We start from the raw sequence: 23,926 nt of genomic DNA, 5'->3' as shown, positions 1-23,926 counted from the left end.
GGGGAACTCTGCTTGCCAACTAGACATCAAGCTGTTGATCACTACCCGTTGAGCCCGACGATAGAGCCAACTTTCTGTCCACCTTATAGTCCGTTCATCTAATCCATACTTCTTTAAGTTGCTGGCAAGAATACTGTGGGAGACCGTATCGAAAGCTTTGCTAAAGTCAAGGTATATCATGTTCACCGCTTTCCCCCCATATCCGCGGAGCCATTTATCTCGTCATAGAAAGCAGTCAGGTTGGTCAGACATGACTTGCCCTTGGTGAATCCATGTTGACTGTTCCTGATCACCTTCCTCTCCTCCAAGTGTTTCAAAATGGATTCCTTGAGGACCTGCTCCATGATTTTTCCGGGGACTGAGGTGAGGCTGACCAGTTTGTAGTTCTCCAGATTCTCCTTCTTCCCCCTTTTAAAGATGTGCAGTATATTTGCCTTTTTCCAATCGTCCGGGACCTCCCCCAATCACCACGAGTTTTCAGAGATAATGGCAGATGGCTCTGCAATCACACCAGCCAACTCCCTGAGCACCATCAGATTCATTAGATCCGGATTCATGGACTTGTGCATGTCCAGCTTTTCTAATAGTCTTTAACCTGTTCTTTCACCACTGAGGGCTGCTCACCTACTCCCCATGCTGTGCTGCCCAGTGCAGCAGTCTGGGAGCTGCCCTGGTCTGTGAAGACCGAGGCAAAAAAAAGCATTGAGTACTTCAGCATTTTCCACATCCTCAGTCACTAGGTTGCCTCCCCCATTCAGTAAGGGTCCCACACATTTCCTGACCTTCTTGTTGCTAACATACCTGTGGAAACCCTTATTTCCAGTTTGAACTTTTCTGACTTCTATTCTTCAGTCTTCTTGTGGCTTTGTATGCTAGCTTAAAGCATTCTCTAGTATCTGATATCTTCTCCCTGTATAGGTATTTATAGAACCATATTGAATCACTTCTTTGTCCTCCAACAGGCACTCTTTTCATGTATTGCATGTGGTTCATAACAAAATATGTTCACTTTAATTTAAGTGAGACTGTTGGGCCCTACTAAAACTAATACAAATGTTATCGTTCCATTTGTGCTACAGTATAATGATATCCTTTGAAAATATGTTAGCAAAACTTAGGCAATTTTTGCACTTACACTTCTTTCTCCCCACAAAAAAATTCTAAAATGTTTTCAGGTGTTTTTTAAAATTTTGAATTGATTTTTATCTCTGCATTTGCACTTAAAAAATCTGTTATGTTACAGGTTTTCTGTAAAATTAGACAATTTTTGCAAACTTGCAATGAAATGTTTTTTTCAGATTTAATTGCACATATTTCACACTGTGTGTCTATGTTTAAAAAAAGAAACAATTTGAATATTTTTATAACAAGGAACCTGGTAAAATTCTTAGTTCCTTCAACCCCCAGTGTTAGCATACTGGGACTTTGCATTAGTACATTTTCCACCCCATTGCCTTTATGTGGACCAAATTCCGTTCTCAGTTACACAGGTGCAATCTTTTTCAAAGGTACAAATGAGAGTTAGGTGTCTGATTCCCACTGACGTTTAGTGGAAGTTGTAGTCCAACTCTGGTAAATGCTTTTGAAAGTTCCACTCTCATTGTAACTGAGAGCCGAATTTAACCCTCTGGAATGAAGAACAGAGAGATTAAGTTGTACTGGGAGCTACTTTTACCTTCAGGTTTCTGGCTGTGTTGATTAGGCTGGAAGCCAATAGGGAATGGCAGTATGTAGTAATATTGAAAATCTTCTAGAAAGTAGAACTGTAAAGTGAGCTGTTACCTCAGATGATTTTCTCCATTGCCATTATTAGGAATTGATACTATGGGATGTTCAAAGACCTTCTTATTTTGAATGGCAGGCCTTTGTGCTAAGGAATGTCATCGTTGTCATAAGTAGCAAAGTTACCATTTTGAATAAGATTTTAGTCTATCTGATCAGTTTAGTCATGGCTAGTCTCTCAGTGTATTGGGTTTTTGTTTTTTTTGGCTCTGCAGTTGAAATTGTGGACTCAGTGGAAGCTTATGCGAACATGTTGAGGAACATCTTTGATTTCAGTGCGCTAAAAGAACTACTTTCAGGACAAAACCACCTAAAGATTCGCATAGATGCTATGCACGGAGGTATGAAATAATTACTGTCTCCTCATTTTTTTTTAGCTATTTCTTGGAGGGAGAAACTCATTTAAGAACTAGCTCACTCTTTTTTTTGGGGGGGGGCTATCTTTTATTGTCCTCTGTTTGAGAAGTGCATTGCACCGTCTGTAGTCACCATGAATCCTCATTTGTTCCAGCAGAGCTTTTGGGAAAAATTTTCAAAAGCGCCTGAGTGACTTAGGATCCTGAATGTAATGGACTCTCCTTCTCCCTGCCCCAACCTCCCACATGCTAATTTTCAGTATTTTATTTGTAATGGTGGCAAAAGGGGAGTAGGTAGCTTTAGAGGGGTCTTATAAACCAAGCCACTTACCGCACCAAGTGGAAGACTCACTTGTTGCCTTCTCTAACATAAACATAGAGCAACATGTGCATTTAAAAACAAAACCCTACACTACACAAACAAGTCTCTTGCCTCTGGGGAGAGGATGAGAATGAACCACACGTGACAGATGTTAGTCACATTGCTTAATACCCCACTGGAAGGCGCTCAGATACCACAGTGATGAAGTCATTATGAGAACCTGTGTAATGCATACATATTATTGTAGGTATGTCATGGGGGGGCGGGGGGATCTTATTTAATGAGCTTGTGTTTTTGCCTTCCTCCCTCTCATTTGGCATACTGGATGGAAGAGTTGGAGACAAAGAATTGAACATCCAGCTGGTCAATGCTGTGGCTTACTGATAACCTCAGAACCCTGGGACAAAAACGTATTGCATAGAACACGGAGTACCGCATTTGTCGTGCCTCCTAGCAGTCTAGAGCTGTATTTGGGGGAGAGGTTGTTGGTTTTTTTCCTTCTGCTCTAGAGAGATGAGCCAAATTCCGGGGAGATGGAAACAGCTGTGTAAATTACACCTCTGTGTAAGGAGGGAGGCAAGTTCTACACTGAGGAGAAGGACGGGCAAGTGGCAGCAGGGGAAACGACCAAAAGGAGAGTATGATGAGATGAAAGATAAAGAAAGGGCTTTGCTCCACCTATGCAGAACTTGCCCTTGCTTGCTGAGGTGAAATTTACGCCATCACTTACATCACTACTGAATTTGGCCCCTTCTCACTCATGCTGCCTCCCCAATGTCAATAGAGTCACTATGGTCTAATGGCAAAATTTGGCCCATAGTATAGAGAACAAATTTTAACTTTCTGCTGTTTTAATACAGTGTGTAGAAAGCAGCAAAAGCTAACTGGGGTCCTCAGGCCTGTCAAAACTGCAGAATCAGCTACATAGTTGCTGGACCAATTTCAGTTGCTGGTGAATTGACAGCTGACAGCTGCGGCTGTAAAGAGAGTATCAATGATATTAGACACGGACAGACTTCAAAAGAATCTTGCTAGTAATCTTACGGTAAATAGAATACGTCCCCTAATAGCAAGTTTACTTCCGAACTGCACTGAAAATTTTTTAAGTTAGGGACGTCAGACATGTTGAATCTTTCAAGTTTACTTTTTCTAACTTTTATCTCTGATTTGAGTATTTAACATAATAAAAATATCGTGATCTCAAGAAATGAGTGAGGGGGAACTTTGTAGCGGCCAGTGGAAATGCTACACTGCTCAGGTGTGTCTCATTAAAACACGAGGCTTTATTTTCTTGAGAGCGAAACAAGGGTGTAGCCCAATCCTGCAACCAGATTCGTGCAGGAGGAATTTTAAATCCAGGTAAAGTCCTCATTGAAGTCAATTGGGCTCCACAATGTGTCTGTCCATCTTGATCTGATTGCAGGATTGAAGCCTTAGGCTGTAACTATGTAGTATAGAGAGAAATATTTGCTTTACAAGGTTTGTGTGCCTAGAGACTTTGTCGATAACCTCCCCATGATGATCCTACAGTAAAGCTTATTCCGTGGGGCATTCTCAGCACCCTGTTTCCGTCTTCTTCATACCACAGTCATGCTAATTCTGAAATTCCATGCTAACTTTTTTTTTTTAAATTGCTTTGCTTATTGGTGTGTGAAACACAGAATATCATGCTATATTGTTAGATGTTCAGGGCCAGGCTTCCCATTTTCTCTCCTGTTCCACGGGCCATCTCAATGACATATATAGATTGTGAGCTTTTGGGGAGCAGGAAACATCTTTTTGTTGTGTTTTTGTACAGCATGTAGCACTGTGAGGTCCTGGTCCAGGACTTGGACATCCAGGACATACCGCAGTATCAATAACACATTGAGTAACTACGTGCTTGATCTTTAAAAGCAGCAAAGAGTCCTGTGGCACCTTATAGACTAACAGACATATTGGAGCATGAGCTTTCGTGGGTGAATACATACATCCGACATGCAGCCGATGAAGTGGGTATTCACTCACGAAAGCTCATGCTCCAATATGTCTGTTAGTCTATAAGGTGCCACAGGACTCTTTGCTGCTTTTACAGATCCAGACTAACATGGCTACCCCTCTGGTGCTTGATCTTGTCACTGTAGCCCCAATCCAGCAAAACATTTAAGCTCTTACTTAACATTAAGCACATGAGTAGTTTCACTGAACACTTTGGGACAACTTGTGTTTAAGTGTCAGGGTCACAGTGCTCTACATTCCAAAAACCCACATGCTCCCAGTGTATTAAAATGGAATGATCTTCTCATAGTAGACAAGCAGCCTCTGGCTGAATCGTAGTTCGAACAAAACGTGCAGCTGGTTGAAGTTTAATTTCAAAAATAAAATGTTTCATTGTTTCCCTTTTTTGCTCCGTTAGTTATGGGCCCCTATGTAAAGAAGATCCTGTGTGAGGAGCTTGGAGCTCCTGCAAATTCTGCTGTGAACTGTACACCTCTAGAGGACTTCGGTGGTCACCACCCAGACCCAAACTTAACCTATGCTGCTGACTTGGTCCAGTCCATGAAGACTGGAGAGTATGACTTTGGAGCTGCCTTTGATGGAGATGGGGTAAATGAGCATGTGGCTGTTCTACAGAACCTCCCATCCCCACCGCACTGTCTAGTTGTTCTTAACTACAAACACTAGGGCACAAGCCTTAAAAGGAAGTGCTTCAGTTGGAATAATGATTGATGGATTCATTGATGCACAGTCTGCACTGGATTTATCCTGGGCCTAAGCGGATAGAATTCCCATGGATGTTAAAGCTGAATAGGTTGTTGCAGTCTAGCGATACTTGGCAAATGGTAGCTCATCCACATCTTATGCAAAGATGCCAAGACTAGACATTTAATAATGATGCTCCTGTGGGTGATTGGGATTTTTGCCTTTGATTTCAGTGGGAGCAGACTAGGACCAAATGGGTTACAGCAGCGCTGCACTGGTGCCCAGTCAGATGCTCACACAGTACAATTGATAGGAAATGAGGGATTTCCCTCCCATTCTATAGTTATGTATGAACAAAAATCGCTTGCTCTAGTTTGTCACTATGATAGTAGTTGGTTAAAAAGTTCGCATTATACTTAACAAGCTTTGAAGTTTATGCAAAAACAAGAGATTAATGATACAATGCTGCTTAAATGATTCAAAACTCCACGCTAACTTTAATCCAGTAGAAAGTAACTCTGTGGTGCTGTATGGTTTTATATGGTGTGCCTGTAAAAGAATGTTTACTCTGATACCTTTGTGCGCACAGTTGTAGCTAGAACTGAATTGTCCTCCTTTGTCATCTTCGTTAGGATCGGAACATGATTCTAGGGAAGCACGGGTTCTTCGTTAACCCTTCAGACTCTGTTGCTGTCATCGCTGCCAATATTTTTAGTATTCCTTACTTTCAGCACACCGGCGTTCGTGGCTTCGCGCGAAGCATGCCTACCAGTGGAGCAATTGATAGGTAGGACTTGGGGTATGAGGGTTGACAATTGTTCATGTCAGTTTTAAACCTTCCGGGGTGGGTGAATTGTGCTCTTCTCCGGCAGTGACTGTATTAAAACATGCCTGAAACAATATCTTTAGTGGGAATAAAGTTTTTAAAAGCCATTTTCATAAGATACTGTTTCAAAAGCTATTGAGAACTTGCGGTTGGGTTTTCTTCAGCTTAGACCCTGGTCCTGAGAGATGCTAAGTGCCATCAACACCCATTGAGGCCAAGAGGGACTGAAGACACTAACCACCGGATGGGGGCTGGAACAGTTTGTGTAGTGGGGGTGCTGAGAGCCATTGAACCAAACTATAAACCAGTGGTTCTCAAACTTTTATACTGGTGACCCCTTTCACAGAGCAAGCCTGAGTGCAACCCCCCGTATAAATTAAAAACACTCTCTTATATATTTAACACTATTATAAATGCTGGATGCAAAGTAGGGCTTGGGGGAGGAGGCTGACAGTTCACGACCCCCAACGTAATAACCTCGTGACCCCCTGAGGGGTTCCAACCCCCAGTTTGAAAACCCCTGCTGTAAACCCTGTATATAATGGAAACCACTTCAAGCCAGGGAGCAGCAGCACCCCTAGTTCCAGTACCTATGCCACCAGAACAGCAGTTTGTACTCATATGATCAGCTGAAACCTATTCAGTAGGGGAGGCAGCGCTTGACTGGGACTTGAGGGAACTAGGTTCTGTTTCCAGGTCTGCTGAGTGGCAAATCATTTCAATTCCCCATGCCTCCGTTTCCCCATCTGTAAAACGGAGATAATGATACTGACCTCCTTTTGTAAAGTGTTTTGAGATCTGCTGATGAAAAATTCTACATAGGAGCTAGGTATTTTTTTTTCTTCTTCTTCTTCTGCACTTCCCAATCAGTCCCCTCCCCACCCCTCCCCAAGGTAACACAGGAATAAAGCAAGGGACGAATATACAAAGAATTATTATTTTAAAAAAATCAGACTGATTTGCCTTCACTGTTATGTTAAATGAGGTGCTTGATAACAACTAACGTTACTGTTGCAGCATTTCACAAGGGTGTGCTAACTATCCAGCTGTGATATAACTTACCTTTCTTGCCTTTGAAGGGTGGCCAAAGCTACAAAGATCGCTTTGTTTGAAACTCCAACTGGCTGGAAGTTCTTTGGAAACTTAATGGATGCAAACAAACTGTCTCTGTGTGGAGAGGAAAGTTTTGGTACTGGTAAGTTTTTGTTCCTAATCTCATTAATGATGATGATATTCCTCGCATTTAAACACAGTTTAGCTCTTTCTGGAGCAGAGGGATTTATCTTTCACGTATAGGAGTTAATGTTTCCAAAATCATAAAAACAAAATTTGTTCACAAAAATTACTGATGGAAAATATACTCAACTGTAAAAGTTCCCTGGTTAGTTGAGTTAGGGAAAAGCTAGTTTTCCTTTCAGGAAGGTCTATTCAGGAAGTTTAAGGGCCCCTTCACTAGCTGGTCATTGGGTCTGTGGGGATTAAATGCAGTGCTAAATGTATTTTTTCAACTCTTGGTGGCCAGGAAAACCTTCTAAATGTTTTCATTTCTGGGAAGAAATATCGTTTGGTGAATGCGGTTTTATTAGGGGAGGTTTCAGGTTGCTATTAAATCTCTGAGCTTAATGGGACCCTGGTTTTCCTGTTCTAAAAACAAGGTTTGATTTATAAAGGTTAAATTAACACTTGCCTTTGAATTGTTGAAGCAAGGTGAATTGAGATACAAAATGAATATCTTAGTAAATCTATTGGGGGTGGGCACGTGACTTAATACTGCAGTTTGCATAGGGAAATTAAAATGTATAGAACTCCCTTTGCATAAGATAACGTGCTACAAAGTGTGTGGTATTCCAAGAGAAGTTTCAGGGCTAACTACATAGGTTCTTCTGCATCCATCACATAACATCTGAGTCCTCCTCCTTGCTCTAGCAACGCTGGTCTTCAGGGTCTTCATTGGTATGCAGGAGATCAGCATCTGATTCACATAAAAGATCTCTTGCTCTCTCCAGCCCTGATTCAGCAAAGCACTTAACCACAAGGTCGCCCGGGGGGGGGCAAGTGGGGCAATTTGCCCCAGGCCCCACAGGGGCCCCCACGAGAGTTTTTCGGGGCCCCTGGAGCGGGGTCCTTCACTCACTCCGGGGGCCCCGGAAAACTCTTGCGCGGCCCGGGACCCCGGAGCTGCTTCTGCTCTGGGTCTCGCGGAAGGACACCCTGCTACCGAATTACCGCCTAAGCGGGGGCCTCCCGCCGCCGAAGACTCCAGGCCCCCTGAATCCTCTGGGCGGCCCTGCTTAACCATGTGCTTAGAGGTTTTGCTGAATAAGGATGGACTTAATCATCTGCTTAACATGGAGCAGCACACGGTTGGGACTTGTAGTGGCAGCTGCCTGACTGAAGTGCCATCAGCCTCTGGTGTGAACGCATCACAGCTGTCTGGCCGTGACTTCTTGGACAAGCTGCATCATGGACGAGCCTCTGGTTAAAGGATGTTTGCTGCAGTTCTGGGCCGGTCTTCACTGATGATAATGTTTTTGGAGGGCAAGTGCTGTTTCTCTGGATGAGAGGAAGGACAGTTTTGGAAAAATCAAGGCCTCTCTATAAACAGAGCAAAGAAATCTTGGTGATTATCATAAGTAAAACTGTTTGAGTCATTGCACTGGGTACCTGTATGCAAATGCCCTAGTGTGTGGGTAGTGTATGAGCGAGTACCAGAATTGAAGTAAATGACTGTACCTAGAAAGGAAAAGCACTGGATGGCCTAGGGAGTTGCTGCTAGGCTGTGGGATGGCTCCAGATGAGTGATTTTCAGGTGGTCCCAGATGAATAGTGTCCTAAAATCGTTGCCATCAGATGCCCCATGTGAAATGGCTTGGTAGTTTCCATCCAACCCAGGAAAGTGCGCGCCACGCTATAACGGGCACCTTTTGAGAGCAGGCGAGAGAGTGAAAAGTTTATGATTTTATGACTCCATGGCCATGAAGCTTCTCCTCCCTACAGATCAACATGCTGGCAAGGTTGATGCAGAAGGCAGGATCGCATGTGTTGCACTAACACTGCCTGTGTTGTATCTGCTTTGTGGATAAAAAGAGGAGGCGTGTCCAGGGTTGCCAATCTAGCACGTAATTCACTTCAGAGAATTAAAGAGGAATGAAATCCTCTGTATTGTAAGTTAGTTGGGTAGTATGGAGCTTGAGGGAGCCTGTGGGTCACGTATAACTGCTGAGGGGACATTACCTATGGCAATCATATATAGTCCAACAAAATGGAAACAAACTTGTACCTTCTGAAATCAATCAGAATCTAAACACAACCTAAAAAATTCGGTGTAATGCAAAATGACAGAATTTCAGACTTCTTACTTGAGCGCTTTATTCCAGGGATGAGCAGATACATTATATAGGACCTTTATTTGGATATGCACACCTGCTGGGAAAGGGTGCCTGTCTATATGCTCTAGGCCAGAGGTGGGCAAACTACGGCCTGCAGGCCACATCTGGCCTGTGGGACCGTCCTGCCTGGCCCCTGAGCTCCTGGCCTGGGAGGCTACCACTTCTGCCCCTTCCGTGCTGTTCCCCCTGCCCCGCAGCCGCAGATCACTCCATCACTGGCGCAGTGCTCTGGTGGCGGGGCTGCGAGCTCCTGGGGCAGCGCAGCTGCAGAGCCCGGCCTGACCTGGTGCTCCGTGCTTTGCAGTTGCGTGACTGGCTCCAGCCAGGCAGCACGGCTGTCTGTCCTAGTGCTCTGGGCGGTGCGGCCGTAGCACCGCCAGCCACTGGTGCTCCAGGCAGCGCGGTAAAGGGGCAGGGAGCAGGGTGGGTTGGATAGAAGGCAGTGGAGTTTGGGGGGTGGTCAGGGTGTGTGTGGACAGGGGTCGGGGCAGTCAGAGGGCGGGGAACAGGTGGGTTGGATGGGGGCAGGGATCCCAGAGGGGCAGTCAGGAAGGAGGGGGAGGGTTGGATGGGGCAGTGGGGGGCAGGTAGGGGTTCCAGGGGCGGTCAGGGAGAAGGGGTGGTTGGATGGGGCAGGGGTCCCGGGGGGGCAGTCAGGAATGAGAGGAGGGTTGGATGCGCTGGCAGGGGGCAGTCAGAGGTGGGGGTTCCGGGGGCTGGCAGGGGACAGGGAACAGGGGAGGTTGGATGGGGCTGGAGTCCCGGGGGGCTGTCAGGGGGCGAGAAGCAGGAGGGGTCAGATAGGGGGGGCAGGGCGAGGCCGGGCTGTTTGAGGAAGCATAGCCTCCGCTAACCGGCCCTCCATACTATTTTGGAAACCTGATGCGGCCCTCAGGCCAAAAAGTTTGCCCGCCCCTGCTCTACGTTCTCATTTTAACTGTAAAATATCATCAGAATAATACCCCAGTACAATACCCTAGCAGTACAATTCAGTATAAACCCTCAGTGGTAAACCAGCCAGCTTAAGGAGCTACCGGACAGAGTTTTAAAGGTATTCAGGCACCTCGTGGGATTTTTTTTTTTTAGGTATTTAGGTGCACTAGGCACCTAAAAATCCCACTAGGCACCTAAATACCTTTTTTAAAAATCTGTCCCTAAATGTCTAGTTCATAGATCCCAAAGGTAGAAGGGACCAATGTGATCATCTAGTCTGACCTCCTATATAACATATGCCATAGAACTTTCCCAAAATGGGTGGGGAATTAATTTGTCTTCATGTATTAAAACAATAGTTAAAAACAGATGAGCCCTGTAAATGTAGTTCTTAAAATTCATCATGTGTGTTGGTTTAAGTCTGTGTGGTTGGCAGCTTGATGGACGAGAGCTTTACCGCGAACTCTCAAGTGAAGGAAATTGTTCGGTTTGTTTCTGCTTTTGCACGTTGCAGGCTCTGATCATATCCGTGAAAAGGACGGGCTGTGGGCTGTCCTGGCGTGGCTGTCTATAATAGCTGTCCGCAAACAGAGCGTGGAGGACATCCTGAAAGATCACTGGCAGAAATATGGGCGGAACTTCTTCACGAGGTGAGGGACGAGCCAGGTGATGGCTCACCATTATGAAGCAGGACCCTTTGCAGGGAGCAGAATGTGCTCAATTCCCAGCCCTGGGACAGAAGGGAGAGAATGCTAAGAAGGGGCAAGTGCCCTGACTGCTAAATACTGAAAACTTCTCCAAAACCATGTGAAGTGTGTCACTTACACTGGGAGAACCTTGACCTCCACAACTGGGATTGGTTCTCTGTCCTTAACTCAGCTTTGTTATTTTAGGGCATTGCCGATGTCTCAGCAGTTCAGTTTTACGTGCCATGAATATTAAAGCATCTCGGGGTAAATTTAAAATGCTAGACTATTAGTCTTAATTCTGCTTTCTGCCCAGTTTAAATTGAAGCCCGTATGTTGTTTCAACACCTTCTTTTGGGTATTGATTTTTATGCAGGATAAAAGACTAGCATCTGCATTGATAGCACAAATGGCAAATTAATTTGTAAGCTCTTCAGTGATAGAGCTGAACGGGGTGTGCAGCTCCTAGCACATCTTGTTCTTAGTGTGGGGACTCTGGCAGTACTGAAATAGCAATAAACAATATACCACAAGCCAGTGCTGTTCTATAACTGCTAAATTCACCCACTCCAATGTATTTCTTTGTTACTGTTTGTGGGATTTGCTTAACCAACTGTAAGACTCTCGGGTGCCTGGAACTGAAGAGACCATTTATAAGGGGCTAAACCCAACTTTTAAATCAAATGAGATATTTTTAAAGTGGTGGCTCCCAAAACATTGTTTGTCACCAATATAAAGCCTCCCTAACTTTTCATTTTACCGTGGCTGGTTCTAGATATGACTATGAGGAGGTGGACGCAGATGGAGCTAACAAAATGATGAAGGATCTAGAAACTGTGATGTTTGACCGTTCTTTTGTGGGAAAGCAGCTGTCAGCTGGTGATAAAGTTTACACTGTCGAGAAAGCCGATAACTTTGAATACAGTGATCCTGTGGATGGAAGCATCTCCAGAAACCAGGTGAGACTGGAAACTACTTTGTCAATAACTTGGAGTACTAGATATTTTCAGTTGAATTTTCAGCAAGGTTATCCTTAGCTTTGTGCCAAAAGCTTTATCCCACTATTAAAGACCACCCGCCACCCCCAGTTACGTGCGTTTTATAACTATAGGCCAGATCCTGGCCTCTGGTTGGTGCTGCCAAGGAGGGACTGAAGGAGGAGAGGCCTGGAAGGCTGTTCTAACCTGACCCAGCTGACAGTGGTCCCAACAACACTGTTAGGGCACCCAGGGATCACCATGGTGCAGGGGTGGCCTGTTCTGGCCTCTGCCCATTCCGCCAGCTCGATGGAAGATTGTGTGAGAGCTATGATGATGACTTTGCACTACCTAAGGATTTTTCTGTGCAGGGGAGATCCTTCAGGAGTTGGATTTGCTGGGTTTAGGGCTGCTTTGCACAGAAAGAGTGGTACAAACCAGGTGAAGCATGGCTCAGGCCCCTAATCTTTAGTTCTAGGTTAGTGATTCCAAAAGGCAAATATCCTGTTACTCTGTTGCAAGGCTTTGTTGCCATCCTGCAGAACTCAGGCAGCACTGCAGCAGCTGTCAGAGAGCTGCGGTAGCTAAGGACTGAATTCCAGCATTTGAAAGTCAAGGGGCTATTTAATATATACAAGATGAGTTACTTAGTACTATGCAAGTTATTTAAATAAAATTGTTCTGTAGATGGGTCTGGTTTGCAGCAGAGTGGGGAGAGGGGCATATTAACTGGAAAGGAATAATGGACAGAAGCACCGAGAATTGTTACTTTGCATGTTAAATGTTTGAATTATTTTCTTTAAATGGAGTTTGCACGGATGTGCAGTGGTAGCATGACAGGCTGATATGCAGAGAATCAGAGTTGGTTTCTTGCTCCCAAGCCAGTAATAGGACTAGGGTCTTCATGATACTTTGGATTAAAAATCTGTCATAATCTAGGAAATGCTCAAGAGTGGCTCAGGAGGGACATATAGTCAGCGGAACAAACAGGGTGCTATTTGCAAGTTCTGTTGCCCTCTGATGAAGAATGACAGGTGAAATGACATGACAGGTTTGCTGGAAGGTACATCAGGTATTTGAAGAGGCATATAAACGAGTGTGTATTAATTTTGTTGTTCTCATTTGCACTTGTTAGGGTTTAAGGCTCATCTTCACTGATGGTTCTCGCATCATCTTCAGACTAAGCGGTACCGGCAGTGCTGGAGCGACTGTGCGACTATACATTGATAGCTATGAGAAAGATGCTCCAAAAATATATGAAGATCCACAGGTAACTGTCGTATCCAGACTTTTGGTACCACTCTGTTCTGCCTTTTCTTAAAAGCTCCCTTCTTTGAGGGGGGCATGGCTGAGAGAGCCACCATGAGCATAGGTGCTGGAACTAGAGGTGCTGCCGCACCCCCTGGCTCAAAGTGGTATCCATCATATATAGCGTTTACAGTTTGGTTCAATGGTTCTCAGCTCCCCCACTATACAAATTGTCCCATCCCCTCTGACTATGAGGTGACAACTATTTCAGAAGCAGGTGTTACAGTTCCTTAAATCTCTCTACTCCATATGGAGCAAGTAGTTTATTATTCAGCATTCATCACAGTTTCCTCCACAATTGCATTTTATTTTGTCTACTTATCTATGTGGTATGCAGCATGGTTGAGTATTTGGTTACAAGCTGGGGAAGACACTGCTTCAAAGCTGAACGGTACTTTTGATTGGAGAAGTGAATCCCCAAGGATCAGAAAAACATTTGGAAATTACATGTTTTAAAACAAATCCCCCAAAATCCATGGGGCATGGAAGACTATGCAGCCCTGAGATAACAGAATCTGTTGTCATGTTCTGCACTAGATTTAATGTACCTTCTCCAAGGTTCCATTAAAAAAAATGGTGGTAATCTCTCTTGTGCACCTTTTTAACATCTCCCATCAATGTCTCTGAACTCTTTTATACAACCTGTTAAGCCAGAAAAAAGGAAATAATGTGGTTATATTGGGGATGGGGTACTGTGGTTGAGTGAGTATCGTTTGCCATTTGTGGAATATGGGAAAATCATGATTTCAGAACAGCATAGAACTGAGAAGTATAGAAGTCGCCAAAGTAACAATATTTGTTCACTTTGTAAAGTTCCATAGAATTACTACATCTGTCTTCCTATCTGGGGCAGAATTCACCGTTCGTCTTGGTTGTATAGCAGCTACGTTTCACAACGTTGAAATAATAGTACTCCAATCCGTTGTGAATGAGGGTTCAGAACTGTGTTTTAGGGACTCAGATCTAACACTCAACAATCTGTTAGAAGAGATTGAGCGCTAAAGGCTCAAGCGGTAACATGCCATTGGTCATGGGTTTTGATCCGTCTTTCTCCTTTTGGCAGGTCATGTTGGCTCCTCTCATTGGTATTGCACTGCAGCTTTCACAGCTCCATGAAAGAACTGGCCGCACCGGCCCCACAGTCATCACATGAAAAAGTCTGGGACCTGATGCTCTCTGCGTGCAGCGCTGAAACGGCCGACTGTGCTGAATGAGTCAAACAAAATCATCCAGTCCTTTTTATCAAATTGGTCACTAAAAGCAACGTTAACTCTATTTAAAAGTATTATTTAAACTGATAAAAGGCTAGATGTTGTTATTAATAAACCAGAATCACCCATGTTTACACTGTATATACTGACGCATTGCCTCTTTGTCACATGGCACTATTGGAATTTGGGTATAGTCCTCACTTAGCATAGCCTTTTGGTTTAGCATATGTAATTTTTCTTTCTCTTGCTAAAACAAAAAGCTGTGAAGAGAACAATGGTGATAATGGCCTTGTTTTCTATCTCATGATAGTGCAAGTACCCTTTCTTGATTATCCATAATTTCTTTTACATGTGGTGTCTCAGGGCTTGTCTACATGGTTCCAGCAAAGCACACTAGACAGGTTTGATTTGTAAAGCTCGTTAACAGGTTACACCCTAGCTGCCCTATGTAGCGCCCCCCCCCCAAAAAAAGATACCCAGTTTGTGTTAATACGGTCCTGTTTCAAACAGAGCGCACCAGAAGGGTTTACATGGGGCAGTTAGAGTGCAACAGGTTAGTTGATCTTTACAAATGGCACCCTTCTGGCGTGCTTTGCCATGTCATGTAGACAGGTCCTCAGAAAGTGCAATTACATGTATTGCTGCTTGATGTCCCTCCCCCCACCCTCCATGCCCCGCCTGATAATTTTCTTTTTTAAAGAACGAATTTATATAAATTGATCTTTATTTGCCACATTTGGTGAATCAATAACCCCTCTATACAATGCTAATAATAAGCATGAGAGGCTGTTAAAGTGAAATGGACCAGTATTACTGATGAGTGCTTTTTCTAAAAAATTGCTTAAAATTGTAATAGGTTTGTTTTTCGAAGACGAAAGATACACCCTGAATGTAACTCATCAAAATGTAGTGTAGTGATAAGATAGCTGAACTAATAAGATTTCAGACACTAATGACTACATTGTTTATTATACTCTTGAAGCCATTAAGCCAAAAATGGTTGCTCTGTGGATGGGAATGGCTTGAATTGCTTTTCCACCTGTGACTCTCATGCTCATGTAACCTACACTAATACAGTATGGTGCTCTGTCCCGTCTAGTGGTGGCGTAGCCATATACAGAGGTTGATGAACCTGCTACTGCCTCAGTTAACAGACTGGGATCCCATAGCTCAGGGTTGTAGAAGCTCATGCTTTAACATCCTGAGGTTCCAGGTTCAATTCTGGCTGTGGATGATCCATGCAGAGGTGTGCTATTACACAAGCATCGGGAATTCCTTTTAAAAACTGTTGTGAAACTCTGAAGTGGATGAAAACCGAGAGGAGATTCCCTTGGTTTCTGCCTATGAAAGTGAGAGAACCCAACAACAGCCAGCTTAGAAAGCTGATAGGGGAGGCAGAGCCAACCAATCTGAGATCTAGTCAGCACTTCCCCCAAGTAGTCGCCTTTAACACCCTCGGATACCATTTAGCCTCTTAGGAACCAGCCAAGGACAGTGTCATGAATATATTCAGCTTAGCAACACTTAACAATGTCAAGTGACAATCTCCCTTTTCCCCCGGTCTGATGAGGTGATGCACCTCCATTACCTAATATAGTCTGTGGCAAAATCCTTAATAAGAGTCCCTGTTTACTATGAAAATTGCCGTCAAGAATATACGTGTTCCTCCACAGCTTTCCGTTTTTCTTCCCTCAGGATCAGGAATCCAAATTCATGATGTCAGACCAGGCTTTTGGTCCGACTGGGGATTTTTTTTTGGTTTTAACACAGCTCCATACTGGTGCAGGTACTTGCAAATATGAATGGCTTGCAGGAGTGAGACCTTAGTTCATAATAAGACTGACTTATTTCTGGTTCATTCTGAATTATACTTTACTGTATGTTGGACACTATTGACCTTTACCTTAGTTTTACAGTATATATTATAAGCAGGGCTGGTGCAACCATTTAGGCGACCTAGGCTGTTGCCTAGGGCACTAGGATTTGGGGGGCGGCATTTTCTTTGGCAGCGATCGCAGCAGCCGGATCTTCGGCCACCCCGGTCGCCACCAGCATTTAGGCGGAGGGAGCTGGGGCAGGGGAGCGCGGGGAGGGCCGCCTGCAGCAAGTAAGGGGGGGGGGGGGCCCCACGCCGGGGAACTCCCCGCCCCAGCTCACCCCTGCTCCACCGCCTCCCCGAGCACGCCGTGGCTGCTTCACTTCTCCCGCCTCCCAGGCTTGCGGCACCTAAGCTGATTGGCGCCACAAGCCTGGGAGGCAGGAGCAATGAAGCAGCCACGGCGTGCTCGGGGAGGAGACGGGGCAGGGGTGAGCTGGGGCGGTGGGAGGTGCCTCAGGGCGGAGGATGGGGGTGGGAGCTGCCGCAGGGGCGCCTCAGGGCGGAGGGGGGGAGCTGCTGCAGGGGGTGGGGGTGGGCGCAAGGTGGAAGTTTTGCCTAGGGCACGAAACATCCATGCACTGGCCCTGATTATAAGTAATATCTCAAAGGCGCTTTTGCAGAGATGCAGGGGTCTGCATACCTGTACTAGATGGAAAGAACAGAAAAAAACTTGAAACAAATAAGACACTGCCACAGTCATTTAAAGAAGTACAATTGCCTTGAATCTAAAAGCCCAGCAAAGTGTATAATTTCTTCCAAAGCAATTGCAGAAAATACATGCTGCATGGGTCAAACCCAGCAATTAAAAGCTGCAAATGAATGTGGTCCAACCCAATTCTTAGGTTTTGGGCTTATATTATCAACGGCAAATAAAATCAGAGTCCAAGAGCAGTCTTGGCATAAGGCAGTTACCCCATTGTATCAAAGAGATGCAACTGTTTGACTCAGGAGATAGTTAATGAAATATGGAGGCTTTCTAAGTCACTGTTTCAAATCTTGCTCAGGTTGGTAACAACTGAAAGTAATCCTCCGATGGCTGTTCAGTGTTTTATGCGGAATGAGTTGGTGGTCTCAGTCCAGCTCCTAAGGGACAGATGTCCACAGTACAGAGACCCCCATCACTTTACACAATTTTGGAATAGGACTATGGTAAAGAACTATGAGTCCATTTTATTCATGGCCTGTGCTCTACAGAAAGTCAGACTAGATGATCACAGTGGTCTCTTCTGGCCTTAGAGTCTATGAAAATTAGCACTTACGAAAATTGTAAAGCCATGCCAGTGCTGCAACTAACACGATGAAGTTTGCACTCCATTTGAAATTTGAACAACTGCCTCTCGCAGTTGCCAACTTAGCTACTTTGTCACTAGATTTAGCGACTTTTTGGTTTCCCTAATGAGAAAATAAGTGTCAAAGTGACCAGTGAGAAATCTAGCAACTTCTACTGCCAATTACAGTGACATTCAGAGAAAGAAGTCACCAGTATGTATAGTCACAAAATCATTCATAAGCAGCTCAGTCGTGTTAATAAAATCCATGCTTTTCTTACTACTCTCTCTGCACATCCTACGATGCAGGGAAAGATGGCTAATGAAGCGGGCAGGGCAGGGGGGACAGGTTAGCCAGCAAGGAGAGCCGGATGGATAGAAGGGTGGGGTGGGATGAGACGGGGCACCCAGGTCGGCTGGGGTTGGTTAATTTCAGCTGAGCCTTGCCAGCCTGGATTTGAGCCTACAGGTCAGTGAAAGGGAGGGCCCAGAGCCAGAGGGAAGAGGGCATTCGCCTAACCTGAGCTTGATGCTTCCGGGAGCCAAGAAAGTAGATTTACAAACAAAAATCCACTAGCCGGACCCCTTCCGCCAGCTTCCAGGGTTTGATTTCTGCAAACAGCTGGGCAGCTAACCCCAGGCCAAGCCAGGAGAAGGAGTAAAGGGGAGCAAAATCAAACTAGCTTCTCCTTTTGATCCTGTAGTGAGGGCTTCCTCCCTGGAGGCACAGTGCCCCCCCCACCCCATTGGGGCACATGGCCCTGTCTCATCCCACCCCACCTTCCATCCATCCGGCTCGCCTCACTGGCTAGCCTGCCTCCCCAGCCCTGCCTACTTCATTAGTCATCTTTCCATGCGTCACAGGGTGTGCTACCTACTACGGTACATAGCAGCGCGAAAGAACACATTTGGCTAAAAACAAGCTCTGGCTAATGTGCTGCTCTCTCCAAAGTGTGCCTGGCTTTAGCAAAGTATTTAATTAGCCTCCAGAAACTTCTTTTCCTCGCCAGCAGATTATAGCGATCCCAGCCCAAGAAGCCCTGGAATGCGGTTCCTTCCGAGGAGATGCTCAATTGAGACGTAGTGATATTGACTTGGTGTCCAGCAGAATGTAGTAAGAAGAACATGAAATGGATTTTAACAACACTATTGCGCTGCCTGTGAATGATTTTGTGATTATACTTGCGTGTGTGTGTGTAATTCTCTGTTGAATTATCTGGACATTTCGTTTAGTTACATTTTTTACTCCTTAAACAGCTACATCCAGTGACTTTTCAGAGTTTGTCGGGTGACTTTCCGTAGGCAACACTGTGTCCCACCCTCTGCATAATCTCTCCAACTGGGGGGGCAGTATCTGACACACTGATCACTGACGCAGCAGGTGCAGTTCAACAGAGAAATTGGTATCAGGGTTTTTTTTTTTTTAAAACCTTAAAGAACAAAAGCAAAGCCTGCCCAACCACAAGAAAAGCTGACCCCAGAAACTTAACCACTTTAAGCTGTTGTGTATGTGGCATGTGCCCATCTATGCCCACAGGCTTAATTGTACTAACAGCTGATCAACAGTTGTTATACATGTGTGCTCAGCTTTGTCATCCAGCTACAAGGCATTCCGCTGATACAGCAGAAGCTTGTATCTCAGTTTGGGAGAATATTATTCCCTATGCCACAGGTCTATATGTGTTACTGTTGAGTTCAATCCTTCAGTTTCTTCCCCTTGGTCTCTGATCTTAAAGGGAGGGTTGCAACTTGGACCACAAAATAAAAAACTAGAAATGAAGTTACATTGCTGAGACTAGTGGGGAAAAACAATTCAGCGTCATCTCTCAGCCTGATTTGTTTTTTACAGTCTTTGTGCCCAAGGGACCCTGCAGTTTATGGCTGGCCTCTTTCTGTCTTGAGTTCTTTTTGATGAAATTGGTGCCAGTTTCAATAAAATGCTACTCATTAAAAGCTGTTCTCTTTTAAAGAGCCTAGTCTATTGGAAGTGTGATCCAATCATCTAAATGGACTCCAGAATTATTATAAACATATCCAGAACTTGGTTCACAGCTAGCTTCATTGCTGTTGCTTTATTTGAGAGGCCATACAAATAGCTGTGAGGTGATTCCAATTGTTTCTTTCCAGTTCACCTTGTAGTATTACAAAGCAAAAATTGAAATGTTCCCCTCTGTCATTATCCCTCCCCCACAGAGACAATTTGTCATTTGGGCTTGTTCTCAATATGGCAATTTAGGTCAGTTGCTTTGGATGTATGAATGGGACAAGGAAAATGCTTTAGGCAAAAGTGGGTCGATAACAATTCCATGCTATCTGCATATATGTAACCACCCAAAGCCTCTCAGGTACCTTATGAGTGTTTGCTGTTGGTGGATGCTATAGATAGAGTAGTACCCTTGCAAATTTGCCCATTTGGTCTTAGAAAAAGACTTTGTACCTCAGTATTTCTATTAGTGCCAAAAACTCCTCTATATGCTTACTAGAGGGAATCCCTATGATGCAAATACAGAGGTAAAGTCATGGTACTTGGATAAATCAACTGGCCTGGTACTAAGGGTAACTGGTCTAGCCCAGGGTGAGTGGGGACAGCTATTCTAAACCATTATGCGGAGTTAGTCAGAATTTACTCAAGGAAAAAAAGTGGGCTAGAATTCTCCAGTGTTAGCCCAAAAGTGGATTTTTCTGGAAGGTTTGAGCTAAATCCATTCAACTGCTTTTAAATTATGTTTGTGCAATGCAGTATATATTTCCTGGATTCTCCTGAGCATTAGTAATAGTAATATGAATATTACAAACTGAAAAATCTGTGTGCCAAACTTCACATGTATTCCTGTTACTAAGTTTTCTCATACAAAATGCTGATGAGATCAAGTTTATTAAAAAAGCAGAGTTCTTGACATCACGTGACCCTTCTTCCTCCTGGAAAATGAAGAATCAGAATTTTCAGACCGAGTCTTGTACCACAGAGTTAAAAACATTAAAGGACACAGTGGTATATCAAGGACTATAAATAGCTCATGGACCTTAACCTCCTGCAGACATAGAAAACAAATGCCAGCTGGATACAGGCAGGGTTTGTATGAGAAGAGTGTCTTCCACATGGAATCATTCTCTGCCGATTCTGTGGAAGCCCTGTTGGCCTCACAGGCTCCATGGATTGGAAGGGAACTGTCTAAGGCTGGTCCAGGCCTACAAGATTATCTCCCTCAATCCTGCAGGAGTTCAGTGGGTAAGTTAATGCTGACTCAGCATCTAATTACCAGATTCCTCCTCCATCTTAGGGACGTTCCAGGGCAGCATCTATGGAAGAGACCCTGTCAACATGGTTCCTGCAGGAAGCGTGATGCTTATAGTCAACAGGTGCCAGGAGGTAAAGGCCTCTGCACAGATGGCCCAGTCTGCCATCTCCCACTGTAGTCAATGGAACTGAAGCCATAGTTGCCCTCATATGGTGGCAATTTTGAGAAAGGTCTCTCGTATTGTGCTCAAAAGGAGTGAGTGTCTCTTCCTGCTCATAGCATAGGTGGGCCACTATCTTCCCTGAGGGCAGCTGTGCCTTCAGCCCAGAGACACCATTTCAAATTTTGGTGTGGGGGGGACAATTTTAACCATGATTCCAGGGGCTACTTATGCACTTGAAAACTCTAGTTTTTTGGCAGATAACTTAGCAATTAGCTGACAGAAGCCCTGCATCTAATACCTTTATAAAAGAAAGAAAAATAAATATTAAACCCACTCAGCTCTACTAATAACATGTTCTGACATCTTGTGGTAAGTAACTTAAGGGACACTAGTTGGGTTTAAATTTTTAATGTATATTCTTTCTTTGTTACTAACTCTTCAGAGAGAGAGAGACCTGGTCAGGACTCCTGGGTTCTATCTCAGCTCTGGGAGGGTAGTGGGTCTAGTGGGTTACAGTTGGGGAGGAGGGGGGCAGATATATCTGGGTTCTATATAAGGACAGAATGGCCATACTGAGTAGGACCAATATTGTGTCTTCCAACAGTTGCCAATGCCAGGTGTTTCAGAGGGAATGGGCAGAACAGTCACTCATGAAGTGATCCATCCCCTGTTGCTCATTCCCAGCTTCTGGCAAATAGAGGCAAGGGACATACAGAACATGGTGTTGGATCCCTGCCCACCTTGGCTAATAGCCATTGATGGACCCAGCCTCAGTAAACTTAACTAGTTCTTATTGGAACCCTGTTATAGTTTTGACCTTCACAACTCCCCTCGCAAAGAATTCCACCAGTTGACTGTGAAGAAATACTTTTTTGTTTGTTTTAAATCTGCTGCCTATTCATTTCATTGGGTGACCCTGGTTCTTGTGTTATGTGAAGGCGCAAATAACATTTCCTTATTAAATTTTTCCACATCATTCATAATTTTATAGACCTCTATCATATTCCCAGTCTTTTTAATCTCTTCTAATACAGAAGGTGTTTCATACCCCTAATAATTTCTGTTGCTCTTCTCGGTACCTTTTCCAAATCCAATATATATTTTCTGAGATGGGGCAACCACATCTGCATGCAGTATTCAAGATGTGGGTGGACCGTGGATATATATAGAGGCAATATGATATTTTCTGTTTTTCATCTCTACCTTTCCTAATGATTCTCAGTGTTCTGTTAGCTTTGTTGATTGAGCAGATGTTTCCAAAGAACTATTTACAATGACTCCAAGATCTCTTCATTGATGGGTTCAGCTAATTTAGACCCCATCATTTTGTATGTATAGTTGGGATTATATTTTGCCATGTGCATTATTTTGCATTTATCAACATTGAATTTCATCTGCCATTGTGTACCCAATCACCCAGTTTTGTGAGATCTCTTTGTAACTCTTTGCAGTCTGTTTTGGACTTGCAAAATTACTCAAGATAGTTACCATCTGCAAATTTTGCCACCTCACTGTTTACCCCCTTTTCCAGATCATTTATAAATATGTTGAACAGCACTGATCCCAGTACAGATCCCTGGGGGACACCACTATTTACCTCTGCCTCTCTCCATTCTCACCATTTATTCCTACCAATGTTTCCTATCTTTTAACTGGAGTGCCTGACAATGCTTTCAGGATCATCTAAGGATCCTTAATTTACTTTAACGACAAGCCTTTGGTTATCGTAATCACCCTGCCTCTGTTTATAAACAAACTTCCTGCCTCAAAGGCTGTGCTGTTCCCAGCTTCCGAACTCATCACATTTAAAAATTTTATTAAAGCTAATGATAAAAAATTATATAGTACACAGGTTAAGAAAAGCGACAGAGTCTTGTGGCACCTTATAGACTAACAGATGTATTGGAGCATAAGCTTTGGTGGGTGAATACCAACTTTGTCAGACACATGTGGTGGAAATTTCCAGAGCCAGGTATAAATATGCAGGCAAGAATCAGTCTCGAGATAACGAGGTTAGTTCAAAGGTTAAGAAAAGAGTGTCTGTACATCTGGGCATAGTGCTTAGATTATCCACAAGTACAAGGTTCGTTTTTAAAGTCATAAGATACTTATAGTGCATAATCAGCAATAACCCAAATTTAGGTGAATGAATTTAAGAATACAATTTAGATATTAGCATCCAAGTATTCAGGTACATCACTCATGAAAAGTTATACAGAGAGTTGGTTGTGGAAAGCAAATATAGCAATGAGTGAGGATTGTCCCTCAGTAACTGAGAATATAGGGTAGGTTGTCCACTTACAATCCATGAGGAAAGTCTTTCAGTTACTTTCCCCACTGTGCTTCTCATCGGCACTCCAGCTCATCCCTCCTGGTATTGCCGATGTCCGGTGATGTGTTCTATGTAGATGTCCCTTGACCACCTGATGGCATCCAACACCAGAGGTGACAGTAAGCTGGTCCGGTCCGGTACAGCATACAAGCAAGAGAGAGACCCGGTCGGAGACCCGGGCCCTTTAAATCACTGCTTGAGCCCCGCTGCAGGAGCCCTGGGGTAGCGTCAGCGGGGCTTTGGTGGTGATTTAAAGGCCACCATTACCACAGCAGAGCCCCAGGCCCTTTAAATCTCTGCCTGAGCCTGGGGTAGCGGCGGCAGCCGGGAGCCCCTGCGGCTCTGTCGGCGATTTAAAGGGCCTGGGGATTTAAAGGCCCTGCCTCTTCCTGTTGAGGCCTCAGCCTCTTCTGGTTGAGGCTCCTCCTCCTGCTCAGGACTCCAGAGTACCAGTAAGTCCTTTAAGTTACTTTCACCCCTGTCCAACACCGTGAGTTGCCACATCAGCTGAGTATAGCGCTGACCGATTCCGCATTCTCTCAACATTTACTTGTTACTGGGGTCCCAGGTACC

At 44.4% G+C, this 23,926-nt stretch overlaps 1 protein-coding gene across 1 annotated transcript in view; it reads left to right on the top strand.

The window, feature by feature from the left end:
• PGM1 (phosphoglucomutase 1) overlaps positions 1 to 14,612 on the top strand; it is a 32,802-nt gene extending 18,190 nt beyond the window's left edge. The window contains exons 4-11 of the mRNA XM_039485706.1: positions 1,998 to 2,123; positions 4,856 to 5,046; positions 5,775 to 5,929; positions 7,048 to 7,163; positions 10,805 to 10,940; positions 11,752 to 11,935; positions 13,089 to 13,223; positions 14,325 to 14,612. Of these exons, the coding sequence (XP_039341640.1) occupies positions 1,998 to 2,123; positions 4,856 to 5,046; positions 5,775 to 5,929; positions 7,048 to 7,163; positions 10,805 to 10,940; positions 11,752 to 11,935; positions 13,089 to 13,223; positions 14,325 to 14,414 (1,133 nt within the window). The 3' untranslated portion in view covers positions 14,415 to 14,612. The remainder of the gene's footprint in view (positions 1 to 1,997; positions 2,124 to 4,855; positions 5,047 to 5,774; positions 5,930 to 7,047; positions 7,164 to 10,804; positions 10,941 to 11,751; positions 11,936 to 13,088; positions 13,224 to 14,324) is intronic.
• The last annotated feature ends 9,314 nt before the right edge of the window (positions 14,613 to 23,926 follow it).

This window comes from Mauremys reevesii, linkage group 8, assembly GCF_016161935.1.
Source record: "Mauremys reevesii isolate NIE-2019 linkage group 8, ASM1616193v1, whole genome shotgun sequence".
Taxonomy (NCBI): Eukaryota; Metazoa; Chordata; order Testudines; family Geoemydidae; genus Mauremys; species Mauremys reevesii.
This window is presented reverse-complemented; position numbering and strand designations above follow the sequence as displayed.